Source organism: Lissotriton helveticus, chromosome 2_1 (assembly GCF_964261635.1).
Source record: "Lissotriton helveticus chromosome 2_1, aLisHel1.1, whole genome shotgun sequence".
Taxonomy (NCBI): Eukaryota; Metazoa; Chordata; class Amphibia; order Caudata; family Salamandridae; genus Lissotriton; species Lissotriton helveticus.
Genome location: NC_136059.1, coordinates 516,132,109 through 516,153,647, shown reverse-complemented (window position 1 = coordinate 516,153,647; position 21,539 = coordinate 516,132,109). Strand labels below are relative to the sequence as shown.

Here is a 21,539-nt window from a genome sequence, read left to right as displayed (position 1 = left end):
CACAACTACTAGCACTCCCCTTCCCCCCCACCATCTGATGAGGCTACCTGGTTCCCGTGGGCCCAGGTTGTAGGCATCGCTGTGGTCCACAGGCGGCTGGCATCTCCGTGTCCTGCCCCTTTAGCTTTCGGGAAAGTAGGCAGTTCTTTCATATTCGGAAGTATATATAACTATACTCCCTGCTCTTAGCCTTTAGATCTTTCCATGCTACCCCCCCCCCCTCTCCTCTCCCCTTCTCATGGTGACTCTGTCTCATCCCTTCACCTTTAACATGGTTTTGCTTGACCTAGAGTTAAAGTTTATTTATTGTGGTTTTTTTTTGCCCTTTTTCCGAGTTTATCTTTGTCTTTGCTATGTTCAGTGATCTCATCTAGATATAGTTGTGCTTGTATTTTGCTGGTGAAGCTTCTGGTGATGCCATTGTAGATAACCTTTAATCTAGCTGGATTTTGTAGAAAAACCGTGGCGCTTATCTGTTCAAACGGTGTGAAGAGTTGCCGCAGCCTCCATCTTCTTTCAACAGTCGCGTGGGCAAAATCGGGTCTACTGAAAAATGCATACCCCTTGTATTCTCTCTTACGGGTTGGTCGTGCCAGGTCAAAAATGTGTTCCCGTAAGAGAAAGTTACCAAAGTTCACCAACATTGCTCTAGGGTATTTCTTCGATCCCTGCGATCGTTTAATAAGAGTAAACGGAAAGCGATGGGCACGCTGGACCTCTTTATCCCAATCCCAGGTTGCTAATTCGGGGAATGAGTCTTTGAGCAAAGATATCATAGTTCCTTGGGTCATTCCCCTCCACTCCTTCGGGGATTCCCAGTATGCGAAGATTATTGCGCCGAGCCCGGTTTTCCTGATCCTCTACTTTCATCATTAGGTCTCGAATAATCCCTTCCTGTTCTTGTCCTTGTTTCTGGAGAGCCGAGACTTAGTTTTCCAAATTCTCTGTTCGTAGCTCGACCGAGGCCATTCTGTCAGAAATTTCCAAACAAGTTTGGCCTACTTTGTAGATTGCCCCTTGTAGTTTCTGGTGGTCTATTTTTACATTCTCCTGAAACTTCCTTATTGAATTAAAAACATCCCCCAGGGATGGTTTAACTTCCCCTCCTCTATCGCCCATTTGTTTGTGCTCATTCTTTGAGTCAGATATGGTTGTAGCATGAGAGGATAAGTTCCGAAGTCTATGATCCATCTGATCAGTCAAATCTGCATTGCTTCCTTGGTCGGTGGTATCTTCATCTATTAATTTGATTTGTCTCCTTTGTCATCTTTTCTTTTTATCTTGTTTTTTCTTTAAACTATTGTCTTTAGGAGAGTTGTTTGTTTTTCTAGAGTTGGAGTTGGAATCTGATGGTTCAGGGGAGTCGGTATTGATCTGTTCGTATCGCAGTTTCTGTGGTTCGCTCGAGGTAGACATCCCAGTTTCATAGATTTCGGACTCAGACTCTGATTCGGATTCTAGCCCGAGCCGGTCTGGTTGCTGACTGGTCCTATTCGGGTTTGGATCAGAGTCAGGGTCTCGTGATTGGGCTGTGTTCTCGAGCTCTGGGTTAATCAAGTTTATAGGTAATAAAATAGATAGGGCATTTTGATCGGCTATCTGTATATATTCTTCCCTTGTATAGCTGCTTGGTTTCCTGTAGATTCAGGGATTTCTGTAGGTCCAATAGTCGTAATGCTATTCGAACTGTTCACAGTTCCACTCTTGATTTTCTCGTTAGCGGATAACTGGCGCTTGCTCCGATTGTTCGGTAGTTTCGATATGTCGCTTGGATCATTGTTATCCATTGGCATCCTCTGATCGACTAGCTCTTTAGAAACTGGGCTAAAGATGGTTAAAATCCGGGGTTGAGTTTCATTTGATAGACCACTGGTCTTAGCAGCTAATTTTAGGTTTTTAATCGCCTGTAATCGTTTTACTTTTTTTGCCTGTAGTTCCATTTTGGCCAGCGTCTGTTGGTTCTCAAGACCTATTTCAGGACCAGTTTCAATATCAAAATCCTTGTCTTTATCTTTGTCTTTGCTTTTTTCCTTCGCTTTTTCCTTTTCTTTGTCTTTCTGTCCCTTTTTTTCCCTGTCCCTCTCCGAGTTTTTGCCTCTTTCTTCTTTGTTTTTAGAGCCCCTTGTCTCGACCCGCCTTGTAGGGGTTACCTTACTTTGAACCTCAGGGTCATCCAGTGCATTTACTGCCCCCTGAGAGCTAATAGTGCCAATCTCGTCCTGGATGTGGAATATGCTCTGCTCGCTCAGTGAGGATCCATGAATGGACCCCTCCGCACCGGCCATACCAGCCATATCAGCCTCCTTGTTGCGCCCCAGCCATTGTTTCTGGCTGTTGTGTCTTCGTTTCGGACAGGCCTTAAGGCGGCAGAAGAAAGAGGAAGAGAAGGAAGAGGAGGAGGAAGGGGAGAAATAGGGATCAAATTTTGCAGCAGCAACAGCACCTAATGTCTTCGTGTACTTCAGTAGGTACCTCGTAGGTACTTCCTAGGCCTTAGCTGGTGCCTGTATCGACACCATGGCAGCCTCGGAAATCAAAAAAGGCTTTTGTTGGTCAATCGGGAAACGAGGCTCCACAATCTTAGAAGAGCTATCACAGTCGAACCCGGATAGCTAGAAATGTTATAATTGCTAGAAAAGCAGACCAGAATATACCCCGTTATCACACACTGAATTCTAGTCCCGTTTATTTTAAGGTTTTATTGGGTCCAGTCATGCAGAAGTGTTGCCTGCATCCGTGTTTCTGTATCCTCTTGTCTGCTTGGCAATGGATCGCAGAGAGCAGGGAGTCTCGAACTCTAGGCCTCGGAGACCTTTCAGAGAGCCGATTAGCTGAGTGAGATTGCAGCAAGGTTCACTCTCAGGCTTGCGCCGTCAGAATACGCCATCGGAATGCACCCTGAGTGCACCGGCGCTGCAGTGCCCGAGACACCAACGCCCAAGCAGATGGATCAACCGATCAGAAAGTGCAGCCTAAGATAGAAGGCGCACCGTGCACCGCACACGGCACAGATACAGAACAGCAACAGAATCAGGTGCGGATGAGCGCGGGTGCCAATTTTCTTTTCTTCTCTAAACGATTAACTTATTTCTCTTTTTTTCTCGGCGCCCCTGTTAAAACTGGTGCTAAATCACTAGGGCGCGTATATGTGGAGTCAACTTGCCTGATTGTCTTTACTTTTTTTGTTCTATTTGATCTTTCACGGCTTTCGTTTTCATCCTGTTCGGCTACTGTGTTTGCTGTGTTGCTCCAGTTCCGGCACTGATAATGCCTTTGCTCGGATTATGCCTTTGCTTGCTCTCTCCCGGGTTCTGGTAGGCTCTCTCCCGGCTCTCTCCCAGTTTTGGCAGGCTCTCTCCCAGTTCAAGAACAACCTCTCATAGTCTCAAGTCCCTCACGGGTGACTGTGCGCTCTCACCCCAATGCCAGCGGTCTGCTACTTAGTTGAGACAAGGTGAGGTGAGGCGCTCCGTGTACATAGCACAGGGGGTCAGGAGCTAATGGAGTGCAGCCTACTCCTCCTGATCACACCGACGCCATCTTCCTCTCTATAGTCTTAGTCTTCCAAGTTAATATTGGGGGTCTGCTTTCCTTTGAAGTGTTCTCTTCCCTGCCCAGCCTTTCCTAAAGAAAGTATTACGTCACAGCAGCAGCGACTCCAAATAGGACAGCCCTACAACACAGGCCCATGGGAGTGACTAGAGGGTAACACCAGGATGTCAGCCACAGTGATAAGTATAAAAAACCCTAGGGCCTCAGCCCTACTCTTTATGATTCTCTTATCATCCCCACCTCCTGTCTGAGATATGCCCAGGCCCCTTCCCAGTGGCCTCTCTCTGAATCAAAGAGCACCCTTTGAAGTACACTAAGGAGCTTGGCTTTCCCTTACGCCAGTCTGTCCCACCAAGCTAACAGGAATGCATCAATACACAAATCTGACTGGGGGATTACTTTACCTCCTCATGCTCCTCCAAAAAGCCCTGGGCCTCAGAAAATGGGACCTAGAATCTTCCATGCATTGTACCATTCACAGGCACACATACATCCAGGACATGCATATAGCCGACGTATTGTAACATTCACAGCCACACATGCACTACACACCAAAATGAGGTAGGTCAACGGGGGGTTAAGCACACAGCAGCGGACCTTTATATAAGTGAGCCAGTAGGCCGCACTCCAGCGACTCAAGTGAAAAGGCCTGTTCACTCCTATTGATCACTGCATGGTATGCTGCCACCGCCGCGCTCATGCTGCTCAACTCCTGGCAAAGGCAGTAGCCTTTCACCACTATCAGGGTAGTGGTTTTGGTGCCCTTTGCGCTCCAAATAGTCTGCAATTCTCTTAGACAGGCTTATGTCATGGTGCACATGCAGATCTGTGTTCACCTATGAAAACAAAAATCAGCATCAGGGATCCAGAGATCATTACAGCTGGGGCACTCAGGGCAAGGGTGCACGTCCACCACCATGCGAAGGTATTTTCAATCCCAAAATACATTTTAATATTCTGTTAATATTTAACTTTCTAGACAGTTATGTACACCCTGACTGGGCTTCATTGACTCCCAGAGGTCCCAGGACCACAGGTTAAGAACCACAGGTCTTCAGCCTACCAAAGGCAAAGCTTTCAGATTTTTTAGGATTAAAAAAAAACCTATACCTAAAATGGCAACACAGCATCTATAATAACCTGTTGTCTAACATGTTTATAAAAATTAGAAAAAGAGCATCCTGATGAGATTTAACATTAGAAGTTCTAGCAAGGCACGCTGCCCTTTTGACACTCCTTGGGTTTCCATCTCCCACGATGTCGAGTACTGGAAATAAACTAACTGTATGTTTTTAGAGTCTCCTGGGAATGGGATCTTGGAACACTCCGGGTGTTTTTTCTCCATTTTCTCTAGGGGATTTCCTCTGAGAAACTTCTCATTATCGACTTTGGCAAAAGATAATGTGCCAACTTTTCACCATCAAATACAACTTCCATCTTAATATTGAAAGAGTATGCCCACTTTGTGTCAGACAAATCTTTGAAGTCTAAGTGGTCCAGGTCTCAAAATTGGACGTCATGCCCTCACTCAACGTGGTGCCGTTTCATGTAACTACACTACTCAAAGTCACATCATTCGACAATAAGTCGTAATTCGATAATATGCTGGCCTATTCATCCTCTCTGATATGGCTATCAAATGTGTCATGGTCCCTTCATGTTGCAAGACAAGACTTATTCTAAATCCTGTGATTCTGAAGAAGATTCTACAATTCAGAACCTAGGTTTGCAACTGAAAATGGCCAGTCAAGAATCAACAACATACTACTTTGCAGGCACAAACAGTTTAGCAACTGCGTAATTGTACACTATCACTGTGAACCTAGGATTAGACCTAAGGTAGTAAATGTATAACATTTATTTTTTAATCGGGCTGCAGTATTTCCACTGCTGCTCTCTTCTTGTCCAGTATGAGCGGATTTGAAATATTTATGTCCTATCGACTGAATTCCCAAAGCTTGCCAGTATCATCCCTTAACACATAGAATAGATCATCTACACTCTGACATCAGCGATACAGAGTCACAACTGTGTCAACACTTAGTAAGATATAGTTTACCCAGCATGTGGTTAACAGCACCTATTAAAACGAAGGCAGTGCTTATTATGCATGTAAGGGGTTAACACACTTTCAACAAAACACTTGGCTGGATGCAGGCAACTGACTGTCAATTGACAATCTCTCAAATTATAGTTGTGGTTCTTGGAGTATTTTCAGGGATTTAAAAAAAGTTAACTATAGCATGAAATGAACATCACATAGTTTGTTCGTGGTAAGGAGAGGAGACTCTCTTTAGCTTTTGTAAAGCATGTATAAGATAAAGGCTGAAGACATTGTCCCCTACACCATTCAAAAACAGAGGTATGAAAACAAGTAGAAAGTTTTGTAATAAGGTATAGGACCTGTGAACATGACAAACAGTGGGGTACAGCTGCAATGCTTGTTTGCACCCAGTCAGCTCATACAAATGCAGAGACTCTGGAGCTCTATAGGCAGTCAAGGGATGACAAAAGCAATCAGTCCTTTCACAGAGGAGTCTCTATCTCATAACATTTTAAACACTCACTTGTATATGTGCGAAAAGGCTTGCTGCAACAAGGTTAAAGAAACAAAGCAACTTAACTCCACAGAATAAAGTACTTACTCGACAGGGAAGAGTTTGACATGAACATCTCCCATACTAGTATGGACAATGGCACTGTCAGAAACCCTCTTGGGACCTTCTGCTTGCGTGGCGGCCATAACCTCTTCTTTTGATGGTTTCTCATTAAATACATCTCGATCAGAGTCAGCGCTTTTTGTGTCTTCGGGTTCCCGCTTGGAAAACTAAAACCAGAAATAATCATATTTGATCACAACAGTCAACATAGTTAAATGCAATTCTTTGATGAATTACAAGACTGCATGATTTGGTTTCTCTAAACACTTAAAGGTGAAAAGTGCAGCAATTCATTACGTGCGAACACTGTAGTAAACAAGTCAGCAAAAGTTACTCATCAGTCTAAAGTGTCAGGCTACAGGCAACATCAAGCTGGGTGAAATCAAAGAAAAAGTGATATACAGCTTTAAGAGCATTAATGCTAGGAGACTATGCAATGAGCAGAACTAATAGGAGAGTAGCACACCTCGCGCCATGGTGAATTATAGAAGTGCAAGCTTTAATTAATCCTACGAGTCAAATACTTAAACATACATTTCAGATGCTTCTTCACATTAGGGACCAACTTGTGAGATTCCCAGCTTTGTTTTTTCTAAATACCTATTTTCAAAATGTTATAATTTGTATACTTATTAACATACTTATTAATTTCAAGTAGAACAAACTCAGTCACAATTACATCAAGTAGGGGAGGAGGTGATAAATCCTTTTAGATAAACCCAATGTTCCCAAAACACTTTACCATATGTAACCCCTGTAACGGCAAAGGGTGGCACACACTTCGATGATTCCTCTGCACAGATCCACCTACCCCACTCTGTCCAAACTGTATTTGTCATCTGAGCCATGTAGTTTATAGAGGTCAGGACTCTGGAGGATCTTGGATAATTTCCTGATATGTGTTCCTTCCACACGAGTCCGTTCTATCGAATCCCTTTGCCATGCTTGTCTTGTTAAACTGCAGAGCTACAGTCAGTGAATGGAGAGCCAGCGTTTTACCTCAAGTGTCCATTAAACTACAAATTTGTGCCTCATTTTGCCTTTCTTCAGTTTTGGGATTACTCCTAGAAAACATTTGATGGATGCCTCAGGTCTGGTGCCTGAATGGGATGCAACTTGGCTGTGACCAGGCAATAAATTGCATATGGCAACACAAAAAGAGATGAAGTGGTATTGCCACAGCACAGTCTCCAATCTAATAAATTACAACAATAAGGATACGGTGTAGAGGGGGAAATTATTCAATTGGTCATAATACCTAATCCTATGGTAGGCTGAAGTAGCTGTTCTTCTTGTATTACAGGGATTCTGCCCAGGAATAGAACTATGCTTGGGATTATAGAACATCGGCGTGTAGGGTCTGAGTCACCATACCACCTCAGTACCTATGAGCCAGAGTCTGACTAGCTATAGTGCCTCACTTGACCTCCTAACCTTACCAGAGAAAAAAGTAAATTGGCACCCCAGGCCACAGCACTCTCGATCCTCTCAGAGACCGCAGTAACATGACACACACTTTCGCTTTCATATTCATACTCGTGCACAAGAGACACAATGGAATTTAGAATATTTATTCAAACTATAGCGTCCTAACACACAGAACTTGTGCCACAATTAGAAGAAAAAAACATACTGAAAATACTGTTAGTATGGTATATAAATAAAAAAATAAATAAAAGGGGGCCAAGTTCACAAGATAACTTGGATTAGAGTGCGCACAGCTGATAAGGGCTTAAAAGCCTCTGATTATAATCAATACGTTTGACTGCAGTTTATCTGTTTTACCCATCAAAGAATGTAATCTTCATTGTTTACTCATGTTTCCGTTCATATATAAATGTGTGTATATATTACATCACACAATGAATTCATAAAACTATTTTATACACAATACATGCACAATTTCTCATTCCATACAAGTATCAACAAAATGTTAATATGAGCCCAATGCATTTCGGGATGGTGGTCCCTTCATCAGGGGCATAACCTGTGAAAGAACAAATTATTGACTAAATATATACATAACAGATGCAATAGATAGAGCAAAGTGGTTAGCTCGCAACAAACGGTGAATATAACAATGGCTGCTCCTTATAAAACTATTCCACATACTTCTGTGATATTTAACTGGTGTCTCTTAAAAGCATATGTGAGATATGTGTTCCTTTATAGTCCGAATGCGTTAGAATCACGGTATATGCATGCAGTCTTGTAGTGGGCGTTCAACACTGTAACCCGTGCTCAATACCAGAGTATACTCGTGCATGAATAGAAAGTTGAAAACGTTGGGACAGCACCCATCACCTTAATAATGTTAACACACTAAAAGTATCTTCTTGTTGCCATAGATATTATGAATTTTCAAACTTCAGACAGTGAGATAGAGTGATCACTAGTTTCCGGATAAAGAGGTCAATGTCAGACTCGCTAGACAAGATAGAAAAAGGGCAAAAATCACGCTCATCAAACATTTAAATGCCTCAATGAAATTGCTGTCACCGTACACACTTAATAGTTTAAAATCATTTAAGCTGCCACATTCGCTCATCGTACCGCGTGGTTCTTACCTAAAACTTCAAACCCTGATGCCGGAAATTTCCTCCATAACAGCTGGTCACTTGTATGACGGACATCCTGCTTTATAAACAACTTGTCGCGAGAACATGCTGCGAATTCGACCGCAGAGAAATTTTGGGCGCCATCTTAGTGTGGCAAACCATCCACTAACTGCACATTACTGATCTAAATCGAAAACGATACACATCCATAACTAGCGCAAAGGGTGGTGAAAGTCAATATTCCATGATCAAATAGTGAGTACACGATGACCCTATTCCATCTTATCCAGCCTTGAACAGTACACTCGCTTAAGTCGTGAGTGGTCAAATAACATGCCTAACTTTATTTTATTTATTTTATTTATTCAAAGTTTTATATAGCGCGAACAGGATCCTTACAGATATCAGAGCGCTTCACAAAGACAGGGTAGGGGCAGTAGGAGTCAACAGAGATAATGGGAACAGTATAATAGTTAATAACATGGTAATAACATGGATAATAAAAACATACATAAAACCAATCCATATACAATCAGGTAAGGAAGTAATATAGGACAGCACAAGTCATTGATCCCACTACAGAGGTGTTCAGGTGGATCAGTAAACCACCGTGTATCATATCTTGGTCGGTAGTAAGAGAGTGCCGTAGTAGTGCCCCCAGCAAGTAGAGTATAGTGCCAAGGGAAAGGGTGAGCAGTGATATAAAGCAATGCAGAGTCTCTGAACCAACATCTATAACGATAAGGAGATCTTGGCCAGAAGGATTGTTTTCACCTCTTTCTTGAAGAGTGCAGTGGAGGAGATCAGCCTGGTTTCAGGAGGGAGCGCATTCCAGATCCTGGGTGCCATTCCTGAGAAGGAGCGCTTGTAGGTTTTCACTTTCCGGAATCTACAAGGTTTCAGGAGTAGATTTTTTGTACTCCTATTGGATCTCGAACCTCCTGATATAGACAGCTTTTGAGCGAGGTAGTTGGGTGCCTTGTGGTGCACGGCCGCGTGTGTCATAACTGCAATTTTTAGATGTATTCTGGCTTCAAAAGGCAGCCATTTTAGAGACTTTAAGTCTGGGGATATGTGCGAATGCTTTCTAGAGCCAGTAATGAGTCTCGCGGCAGCGTTCAGGGAGGCTCTTAAGGGTGCTGTTGTGGATAGCGGGAGACCGCTGAGGGCCGCAATTCCGTAGTCTATTCGAGGGATGACTAAAGCTTGTACAGCAGTTTGGAAGTCTTTGGCCGGGAGGAAGGGTTTAATTTTCCTCAGCGTGTTAATTTGAAAATTAGCTGCTTTTGTGGCTTTGCTGACGTGCTGCTGCATGTTGAGCTTGGCGTCGAGTGTGATGCCTAGGGATTTCGCCGAGTCCACGATGGTAGGTTGGACATTGAGTGCTGTTAGGTTGTTGAGCCAGGTTTGGGTGGTGGAGATTTTCGCCGGGGGTGTGATGAGTAGGAACTCAGTTTTCAGAGCATTTAGTTTGAGGTGATTATCGGCCAGCCAAGATTGGGTGTTAATAAGCGTGGAATTCAGATGTTTGATATCTTCCGGGGATTGTAACTTTAGATAGAGTTGTGTGTCATCGGCGTACATATGGAATTGAACATTGGATGCTTGAAGCAAGGTGGCGAGCGGTTCCATAACGAGGTTGAACAGTGTAGGGGAGAGGGTGGATCCTTGTGGGACACCTAGATCTGCAGGCACAGGTGTAGATAGCACATTGTCGATCTTGAACCTCTGAGACCGATTGTGAAGGAAGGACGAGAACCACTTGAGAACAGTTCCCGATAGCCCCATTCTAGTGCTTAGCAGCTCCAGCAAGTTCTCATGTTTGACCGTGTCAAATGCTGACGAGAGGTCAAGAAGGATGAGGAGGCAGGACTCATTGCGATCCAGAATTTGGAGGGCGTCATCAATTATGTGTGTCATAGCTGTTTCCGTGCTATGTTTCGCTCTGAAGCCTGATTGATGAGGGTTGAGGAGGTCAAATTGATCAATGTGTTTTGTTAGTTGGAGTTGGACACATTTCTCCAGCAGTTTGGCCAGGGTGGGGATATTGGTGATGGGCCGATAGTTGTTTAGGTCAGACGGATCAGCTGTAGGTTTCTTGAGTATAGGCGTGACTTGCCCCACCTTAAGGGAGTCTGGAATGTGGCCTTGCTGCAAAGAGCTGTTGATGATCTTGGTCCAGAGAGGGAGGAGCAAGGGGATAAAGTCTTTTACAGCATTAGCAGGTAGAGGGTCTGTGAGGTGATTAGAGGGCTTCAAGGTGCAGAGCAGTTTGTGTATTGCTTCTTCTGAATAGGTATCGAAGTACTGCCAGGATGCCTTGTTTTTAGGTTGAGTGTCTGCCATTCTGGTGTGGTTGGGGTATCGGCTTACATCCATGATGAGGTCATTTCTTATGTTGTCAGTCTTTAGTTTAAAGAAAGCAGAGAAGGCTTCACAGTGTGGGGTGTCGTTTGTTGTGCTGTTTGATTGTGTGGGTTGTGCCTTTGTTTGGGTCTTGATTAGCTCGAACAGCTTTCTTGGCCTGTTCTTCGCTTGGTCCAACTGGCGGCTGAAGAAGTCCGACTTTGTGCGCTTTATTTTCCTAAAGTAGGCATTTCTCTTGTTCCTAAGCTTTTTGAGATGCAGAGCTGAAGGGTCCGATCTCCAGGTGCGCTCTGCCATTCGCATATTACGCCTTTCGTCATTGAGTCTGTCATCATACCAGGGGTTAGAGATTTTGGTGGAGACTCTCTTCAGTTGCAGAGGGGCGACTTCATTGACTATTGTATTCATAGAGTCAAGGTAGTGGTCAGTCAGTGATTGAACATCTGAGGCCCCTGAAGGGGGAAGGAGGAGGTTGCCGTAGTGGGGAGGTAGGTTAGAGGGGTTGAGATTCTTCAAATCCCTTTTCCATGTTTTGGTTTTGATTGGTTGAGTAGGGTTAGGTTTAACTTTTTCGTTGATAAAGAAGGTGATAATGTGGTGATCTGACCAATCGCAGGGTAGAATCGCCTCCAGTTGAATAGCGTTCTCTTTGGCAATGATGAGATCGAGTATCGCGCCTTTGTCGTGTGTTGGTTTATCGCATAATTAGGTGAGGTCAAGCGCATTGAGGAAAGTTTTGAGACTATTCACCACGGTGTCTTTCTGATCGTTCCAATGGAGATTGAAGTCACCCAGGTAGACTTGAGTGGTCTGCCGACCGGCATTGGAAGTGATCAGGTCCATGAATTGTTGGGTGAATATGAGATTGTCACCAGGCGGGTGATAGATGAGATGTAAAGCACAGACTTGTTTGCCCTCACTGGTGATGTCGAGGCAGAGGAGTTCACAGGAGGAAAGGGAGGGGGAGGTGACTTGAGTAACGGAGAGGTTGCTCCTAAAAATGCATGCAATTCCCCCGCCCGTCTTGCCAGGAGACCTATCCAGCCTAATGATGTGATAATTGGGGGGGACTAGTATGTCCATAATCGGGGTAGAGGCTTCAGTGAGCCACGTTTCCGTTAGAATGGTTAGGTCTAGATCCCTATCTGAGACGAGATCCGAGATGTCGGAGGAATGTCTCTGGGCCGATCTGCAGTTTAGTAGGATGCATTTGAGTTTGGGAGAGAGAAGGGTGGTCGAGCTTTCTAGTGTGAGGGGAACTTTTCTGAGGTTGTTAGGGACGGAGCCTCTGTTGTTGAGTGTTGGGGGCCTTAGAGGGTTTGTAAGAATTGTGGGTATGGGGATGTGTGAGTTGGAAAAGTCTTTTACCGGACCTGGGCCATAAGAGCGTAGGAGAGAGCATAGGTCGCGGTCCGACAAGGGGTTGAGAACACGACGGGGGCGGTGGGAATTATTGCGAACGGGGATAGTAGGCCATTGCTGGTGTCGTCGGGGGCGAGGGTATGCAGGGAGGGTGCGTCGTTTGTAGGGTAGTGGGATGGTGGGAGGTAGACTGGGCTGTGAGGAGAGAAGGTCTTTGATTGCGTGGATGTCTTTTTTGATTTGTAAGATTTCCTCTTTGACTTGTTGGAGGGTGGATAAAGTCAGGTCAGGGGGGTCATTGGGGAAGGTGTTGGTGGAGAGAGCCGTTGGTGAGTGGTTGAGTAGTGAGCTGGAGAGCAGGCAGGGTATCGGGGGGGGGGGTATACTAGCGTTGTTGAGGGGTTCCGCGGAGCTAATGAGTGGGATGGTATTCAAGGAGTGGACGTGTTTGTGGGCGAGGGGTGTGGGTGATGTAGGTGAGACCGGCGGTGGGTGGGAAGCATAGGTAGTGACTTCAGTGGGAGACGGTGCCGGTGAGTAGAATAGTGAGTGAAGGCTGAGGACAGTGGGGGAGACAGGAGGGTAGTGAGGGCTGAGAATAGGAGGTGGGAGAGAGGGGGATGCTAAGGTAAGGGAGGAGGTATGTTCTGTATCTTTTGTTGGGAGGGAGATAGAGTTGTGAGTGGGAGTGGGGAGGGAGCAGGGAAGGGAGAGGTGTCTGCCGTGGGGGGGATGGGTGGATAAACTCCGAGTGATGGTGTGTGCAGATGTAGGCGTGTTGTGGGTGGGAGTTGTTGTGTCAGGTGTGAGAGACTCGTGGGTGGGAGTGGGAAGGGAGATGGGGAGGGAGAGGTGTCTGTCGTGGGGGGGATGGGAGGATAAACTTTGGGCGGTGGCTTGTTCAGATGGTGGTGTGTTGTGGGTGGGGGATGTTCTGTCCGGGGGGGGAGGGATGGAGGGGATATGGGTGGGGATAAGAAGGGTCATGTTAGAGGGGCTGCTAGTATGTGCGGTGGAGTTATTTGTGACTGTTCTTGGGGAGTGGGGGGCGTTAACAGCAGGTGGGCCATTTACTGGGGTGCTAGGGGTAGAAGTGTAGTAGGTGGTGGCTGCGACGTCAGGGGTGATAGTGCTGGCGGAGTTCTGGGTGGGGGTCCGCAGCTTGGAGAGGTGCTCTTTGAACTTGGGGAACAGGTTGTCTAGTAATTCCAGGTTCTTGTCCGTGGATTGGATTAGGACAATCCCGTTATTGTAGATGGTAATGGTAGACCTGCCAGGGAAGAGGTGGGAAGGTGTGATGGTGAGACTTAGGCCATGAGTTGTTTTCCTGGTGGTGGAGACTGAGTAGGGATAGGAAAGTTTTTCTCCATTGGGCTCTGCGTGAGGTGTGGAAGATGATATCAGTATTCAGGGCTCCATTGCCCAGTGAGAAGTAAGTGTCGGCAAAGGGTGTTTCAGGGTGTGACCTCAAGAAGTTGTGTTTAAAACGTTTAGTGGCATTTTTGGAGAGAGGAGTGGAGGGGTAGTTAATTCTAAAAGTGTTCTTGCCGTTGAGCTCCATTTTATAGAGGCTGTGGTGTTAGGAGTAGGAAATAGGCCGATAGTACAAACTGTCAGCCGCTAGTTACAGGGCCAAGGAAGACACTAGTGAGTGTCACTAGTGCTAGCCTATAATATAAATAATATACTGGAATAAAATAGAATACCTATGCAGGCAGTAAAATACCTGAATCGAAAGTGACAGTAGTGTGTAGTCAAAAATATGTGAGGTACATGTGCCATTAACAAAAAACAATTACAAACAAAAGTCAAATGCAGAAAAAAGTATTCTCATTCAGTGCATTACAAATGTTCAAAATAAAGCTAGGAGTGTAAGTGTAAGAACCAAATAAATGAGGTAGCGAACAGTGAATGATAGGGATAAAGGTGAGATAGGTGCAGCATGAGGTAGCGTTTGGTGCCGAACCGGTGAGGGAAAAGTGAAATGGGTGCAGTTTACGCAGAGTGTATAGAGTACTAGTAGAGGTATAAAACTGCAATATAGAGCAGTCACTTAATCGCACGAAGATACATATACAATACAAATACAAATACTAGTATAATACTAACAGAGTATGGGTGCAGACAGAGGCTGCTTGAGTCATAAATGACTTTATTAAAACCTAGTGCCAGAGTACCTCATATTACCGAACGGAGTTGCACAAAAACGACTGGGGAGATGTTCAAAACAGTGGCCCTGCATACTGAAACCGGCGAGATTCCAAGTGTTGTTATGTGTGACAAGTTATCATGTCAATGTACTGTGAGAAGTTATTTATGTGAACATTGAGTTATAACTGGCTGTTTCAAGCACGGTCAATGAGTACGGCCATTTACCAACCCTAGATTGGTTAAGAGACCCTGCGACAGGTTCCACTGACTTGCCAAGCATTCTTGAAGGAGATGCATGTGAAGCCTGGCATGGGGAACAATCATGATGCAAGAGGCCATCATTCCCAGCAACTGCATATACACTCGAGCTAGTAGTGAGTGAGTGAGTGGGCTGAAAGTGAAGAATTAGAGCCTGAATATTGCAAATTCTGTCTGCATTGGGGAAAGCCATAGCTCTTCGAGTATCTAAAGTGGCTCCTATATAGTTTTGAGCATTGGAAGGTTGAAGATGTATCGGAATGCGGAAAAACGCATCCTTTAGGTCTTGAGTAAACAAAGTCTCCCTGTTGTAGAAAACTGGGTCTGATGGTGCAGCTTTATGTTTTTTGTCTATCCTGGGGGTGAGAATACGTGCACAAACAGGATCCTTACGCACACCTAATGGAAGAATTAGAAAGGAGTTTTCCCACTTGCACTAGGTCTTGGAATCTGGACTTCTACTCATCAGGCAGGAATTGAAGCAGTTGCTCCATTTCGTCCCAATGTGCCCTATCGTACTTGACTAAAAGGGCTTGGGTATTAGCAAAGCACCAGTAATTTGTAGCTTGGGAGGCTACTCTCTTTCCAGAGGTGTCTATCAACTTAGACTCTTTGTCCTGAGGTGGAACATCTCCTGACGCCTGAGAATTGGCCAGTTTATGGGCATTAGAAACCACCAAAGAGTCTAACTGGAACTGGACGAAAACTGGGTCTGATGGTGCAGGTTTATATTTTTTGTCTATCCTGGGGGTGAGAATACGTGCATGAACAGGATCCTTAAATAGGTCATCCACATGTCTTATCATACCTTTGAGCATGGGGAGTGTGTGTGTGTGTGGCTCTCTGGGAACTACTAAGGGTTTCAAAAAGGAAATCCTCCTCTAGGGATTCTACCTGGGTATAGGTCAGCTGCCCACTCTTCGACTGTAAGGGGGTATCAAGCAGCAACATGGCTGAGTCTGATAGGGTCTTTGTGTGGTAGGTCATCCAGAAATTTCTGTACTAAGGCCTCTAGCAGCGTATCGCTTTTGGTGAAAAATGCAGTGTAAAAGTCGGCAAAACTATTCGCAAGCACCGAGGGATTAGTGAGGATACCACTGCTGGGATCACAAACATTTGAGATATGAATTGGCTGTAGCACATGCTGGCACAGCCGATGCAGTCATTTACCGGATTTATCTCCCCATTGCTGTATCCAACTACGGGAGCTCCATGCAAGTATTTTAATAAGTTATAGAATGCATACCCTCTAGGTATGCCGCTCTCTGGCCCGTTTTAGTAAACTGGCAGGAACCCCCTTTTTATGTTTAAATTTGTTTTATTGGTTTCAAGGAAAAACAGATAGTACAATGCAATATTAAGGCCACAAGAAACAGTAAATGACATGCTGGAAGAACCGCTTTTGTATAACATAGCACATATCTCGCAAAGGTCGTAGGGCCCCACCATCGTTCTCTTGTTGTGTCACCCCAATGAGTTATGGCACTGAGCAATAATCGTCCGTGAAGCCAAATTAGTAAAAACAAAAGTAACAAACCCTCCTCCCATCCACGAAAACTCGCCCCTCCCCAACCAGTGTGCCGTACCTTGTGAATGTAGGGTATCTCTGTTGCGGCGTGTTCATGGCGCTTCCTTCTCAGACTCTGTGGTGGCATAGTTTGTGTCTGTCAGGCGCAGTAGACTGAGGTATCTTGGGCACGTAATTTCATTAAACTCTTGAGAGAGAAGTGTGAGCAGCGGTTGCCAAACTGTGTGGAATGTGGCTGTAGTCTGCGTGAGTGTAGCTTGGATGCGTTCCATCCATAATGTAAACCAGAGTTTGTGCAACCAGCCCGTGTGAGTGGGCCTCGTGTTAGTCCCCCAAAGGGATAGGATGTGCTGGGAGGCTGCCTGTATCGCAAGACCCATTTGGCGGCCCCTAATGGATTTCAGAGGGAAAGTGAGTGCATTTGGGAGTCTTAGAATGGTGTAGGCTGGAAACCGTGGGATTTCAGTGTCTAGGGAACTATCTATATCGTTAAGGACTGCTGTCCAATACGCCTTGACTTCTGTGCATTCCCATAGGAGGTGTGTCAGAGTGCCTGTTTCACCACATCCTCTCCAGCAGGATGCGCTCCGGGATGGGTTGCCCCTGTGGAGCCTAGCAGGTGTGAGGTACAATACATGGCTAACTTCAAAGCTGACTCTCTACCCGCTGTATTCCTAGCTGGGTGAGTGGCCCTGTAATAAAACAACCGCCATTCCCGAAGCGTCAAAGTTCTCCCTAACTCCCCTCCCAGCGTCTCTGCCCTGCCGTGTGGTGTGTCTCAGAGAAACAAGAGAGCATCTTGTAGAGGTCCGTAATAAGGCCTCGATCCGAGTCCTTTGTAACCAGCCATTTCTCAAACTCAGTCATGTGCCTACCAACGAAAGGGCTAATCTCCGGTTGTGTGAGCCAATGCCTGAGCTGGAAATATTGAAAAAGATGTGGCGAGGTGATATCATATCCCTGAGACAGCACGGTGAATGGAATAAAGCCCTCCAAGTCAAAGAGATGTCCCGCTGATCTACAGATGGAGCCTCGCCATTGTGGGAACGATCGGGGGTCAGTGCCTGGGGGGAACTCAGGATTGTCCAATAGTGGAGTGAGCGGCAAAGGGAAGGTTGTGAGCTCTCGTCCGGTAGGAACCGAGTCCCACACTTTCAGTATGGTGCGCGTAATGGGTGAGTTCTGGAGATAGCACGGTCTGTGTAGGCGACAAAGGAATGGTATTTTCCACAAAGATGTTTGGACCATGGCCCTGTCTTGGAAGAGCCATCTATTCTCCGATTCGGGCCTACACCACTCCACTAGATATCTCAGCTGTGCCGATTGAAAGTATTGTTGTAAATTGGGAATCCCCAGACCCCTCTCGTCCATCCCCGATATGCCAGTTGTTTGTTCTTTCGCGGTCTCTTTCCCCCCCCAGAAAAAGTGCTGGATCGCGGCTTGCAAAGTTTTAAAAGTCCCGGCCAGTGGGAACACAGGGATAGTCTGAAAGATATATAGTATCTTGGGAAGTGCCGACATTTTCACAGCCGCAATCCTTCCCAGCAGGGACGGCGGCTGTTTTGCCCAGCGCCCCAGCTCCCTTTGAATCTGCAATGTTATGTTGGCATAGTTCAAAGCCACCGTCCGGTCTGTTGACGGTGTAAGGGTAATACCAAGTAAGGGAGTTGCATCTGGGTTAACAGTCCCCCTCCGTACGCAGGTGCTCCACGTTGAGTGTGAGCGTTTTTGCCCAGCGGTAAGATTGACGATTTCCCTCTATTCATCCTAAGGCCCGACACCCTGCCGAAAGACTCAATCTCCTCCAGGAAGGCCGGCATTGAGCTCTCGGGATTATCGAGAGCCGCCAAGACGTCATCCTTGTACAGACCGATGGAATGTGGCTCCCCGCCAAAAGTTATGCCTCGGATGTCAGGGTGGTCACGCACTCTCTCTGTGCCAGTGGCTCGACGTAGAGCGCGAACAAGAGGGGGGAAAGGGGACACCCCTGCCTGGTGCCGCGTTGAATTTCGAAGGGGCTGGAGCATAAGCCATTGAGGCGGACCCGCGCCTGTGGAAGATGGTAGCAGCTTGCAAACGCTCACCCACCCCAAAGTGCGTTAAAACCTTCCCCATAAAAAGCCCCAATCGACGTGGTCAAACGCCTTCTCGGCGTCAATGGCTAGGAGTACAGAGTCCGATTCCTGGAAATGGGCTTTGTCGATCAAGTGGAGGATGCGTTTGATGTTGTCACTGCATTGTCTCCCACGGATAAACCCAGATTGGTCTGGATCTATGATCCCCGGGAGACAAGGCCCAAGCCACGAGGCCAGCACACCCATGTTAAGGTCGAGATTAAGTAGAGAAATTGGCCGGAAAGCGGTTCATTGAGTGGCGTATTTGCCCGGCTTGGGCAGCACTATTACATCCGCCTCCAGCATATCGGGCGGGATGGAGCTGGGGCCCTGAAAGGAATTGAAAAGCTTTGTAAGAATCGGGGAAAGCAGCGGACAGAAAGTTTTATAAAAACCAGCAGAGAAGCCGTCTGGGCCTGGCGATTTTGGAGGTTTGAGATGGGAGATGGCACTGATCACCTCTTCGATTCGAATAGGTGCATCCAGAGCGCTCGCTGAGTTCAGCGCGGTAGTTGCCGCGCCCCGCAGGTAAGTGTCAGCGTTAGCCACTGGTATGAGTTCCGCCTTGTAAAGGGACGCGTAATAGTCGCAAAACGCCCCGCTATTTGTGCCTCATCACTTATCTCGTCCCCCCTCTCATTACTTTAGGATAACATTTTTAAGCGTTGAACCTTGGCCCGCAACGCGCTCGCAAGGAGGCGTCCCGTTCTGTTCCCCCCTTATATAATAGGTATGTTGTAGGCGGAGAGCCGCGTACTCGGCCCGATCCATGTCTAGACTCGCTAATTGTGCTCGGGCAACTTTTATATGTTTCCAGATTCTTGGGGCTCCCGTACGGCTGTGTACCCGTACCAGCTCTACTACCTTGGCGGTGAGGACTTTTTGTTTGCCTTTACGATCTTTGGCCTCCGCCGCTGCTACGGCGATTAGTTCACCAAACACTACTGCTTTTAACGCCCCCCACACTGCCGGCATTGGTGTATCGGAGCGGTCATTAACCTCAATGTAATCAGTGATGCGCTTAGGGAGTTGCTGGACTATCTCTACGCGCTGTAAGAGGGGTTCCCTCAACCTCCATCGACCAGGGGGTCTCTTGATGCTAGGGACTCGGATCATGATCTCCACGGCTACGTGGTCGGAAATGGCAGCCGGGATGATGTCCACATCCACCACCAGGGTTTCCAGTTCAGAGGAGCCTATGAAGTGGTCCAATCTAGCATAGGTATGATTAGGCTGTCCTGTTTTCAGTTTCTATTTTTGGTAAATTCTGGTGTTTTTTTTCCAGTGTTTTCAATATCTTAAAAAACAGTTATCAGTGGTTACACATTGTCACGCCACTAAAAACAACAGAAAAAGTGTTTTTCCGGTGTTTATGGAACGTTTTGCTTTTATCATTGCTTGCTTTCTGCACTGAAAGATCATGGTATATAGACAGTGTACATATAGTGTATATGAGGTCCAAAGAGATTTTTGCAAATTCAATCTTATTGTAGTACACCATACAATACTTCTTCAGTGAGTCTTTGGTCATGTGCGCTCGTGCTTTCCTTCCCGTGTAAACTTCTGTGAAAAGGCCCTCTTAGCATTCATAGCCCCTTGGGTTGAGAACCGTCAGCTAAGGGACACAGTTGGGTTGACTCTAAGATTCCACATAAAGCACGAAATGATAAATATTTGCGTTTTAGTTCCTGGGGATAGGAAAACAGTGCACCAGAATGGACTAAAAAGTCAATAGCATCCCTCATTAACTCTGAAGATTGTAAAGATGCTTTCAGCATACCATCTAACAAGTGGCAAGGATCTCCTACAGGGAATCACTTCAGCTGGGGTATCAATTTTGACAGGTCATCACACAAATGTTTTATATACGTAGCTGAATCACTACAAATACAAACAATATCACTCCAATCTTTGTTGAACTTGGAAAGAACCTTTTTTGCAGAGCATAAGCAGTGACACTGCGTTCCATGTTTTCCAAAGGTCTGGTGTCACGTTTTCACCACTATCCCAGATGCTTGGTGATATATATATATACTTGTCACTATACCTTGCATTTAATGTTTAAAGCCTGAGGTGTTGGCAATTCACCTATCAATACTGACCCACTAGAAACTATGGTCTGATGTATTAAGGGTTTTTACCCATTCTCTGTGGGTAAATGTGATGACACATATTAGGAAAGATTTTTATGAAACTAGCCATTTTACCTATCAGTAAAAGAATCAAATGCAGCTAAAATATCAAATATGAGTTTGATATGACCTGATTCTCTACAGTTTATAACATAATTAAACTAAACCTAAAACGTGAAACTAAACCCTGCATCTTTAGACCAAAGGCCATAAAATTGAAAAAAGTAAAAGGAAGAAGAAACAATATTTTAGTGGCATCCCTAAAGAACAAAACTCAAGCAGAATAATGTTAGCCAGTCTTTCTTACTGCTAGCTTGTATAACAAAGTTACATTTTATTGACCCATTCAGTAAGAACAAAATGACTCTTTCACTTTCTTTTTCCTTTCTTTGAATGGCATTTACTTTGTGGTTGTGCAGGGGTTTTTCCAGTGTTTATATGTTTTCACCGGTGAGGGATATTTTTCTTTCAGTGGGGTTTTATCAGTTATTATAGGGTTAAACCTAAAACTCCACAGCCTAGGTATGATGCACATGGGAGTAGAAAGTGTAGTGTGATGCCCCAGGATGCCTAGCCCGCCACAGGTCCTCCAACCCCCTTTGCGTAACCATTCTTTGCCTGCCGCAGAGATAGAGTCTGGACTGCCGTAGTGGTGGCCTGACCTACCCCTGTCTTTGTCCATCACTAAGTTAAGGTCCCCCCATGAGTAGTAAGGGATGATCGGAGGAGCGCAACGCCTCCGATAAGGCATTTTGTAGAAAAGGCTTCTGTCCCGTGTTCGGGGCATATACGGATCCCACCGTCAGCTGCATGCTTCCCACTGTGATAATATGGGCCAGAAGTCTGCCTTTGATCTC

At 45.7% G+C, this 21,539-nt stretch overlaps 1 protein-coding gene across 1 annotated transcript in view; it reads right to left on the bottom strand.

The window, feature by feature from the left end:
* Positions 1–21,539, bottom strand: part of PPWD1 (peptidylprolyl isomerase domain and WD repeat containing 1) — a 387,705-nt gene that overhangs the window by 68,609 nt on the left and 297,557 nt on the right. The window contains exon 8 of the mRNA XM_078675153.1: positions 6,198–6,379. Within this exon, the coding sequence (XP_078531279.1) occupies positions 6,198–6,379 (182 nt within the window). The remainder of the gene's footprint in view (positions 1–6,197; positions 6,380–21,539) is intronic.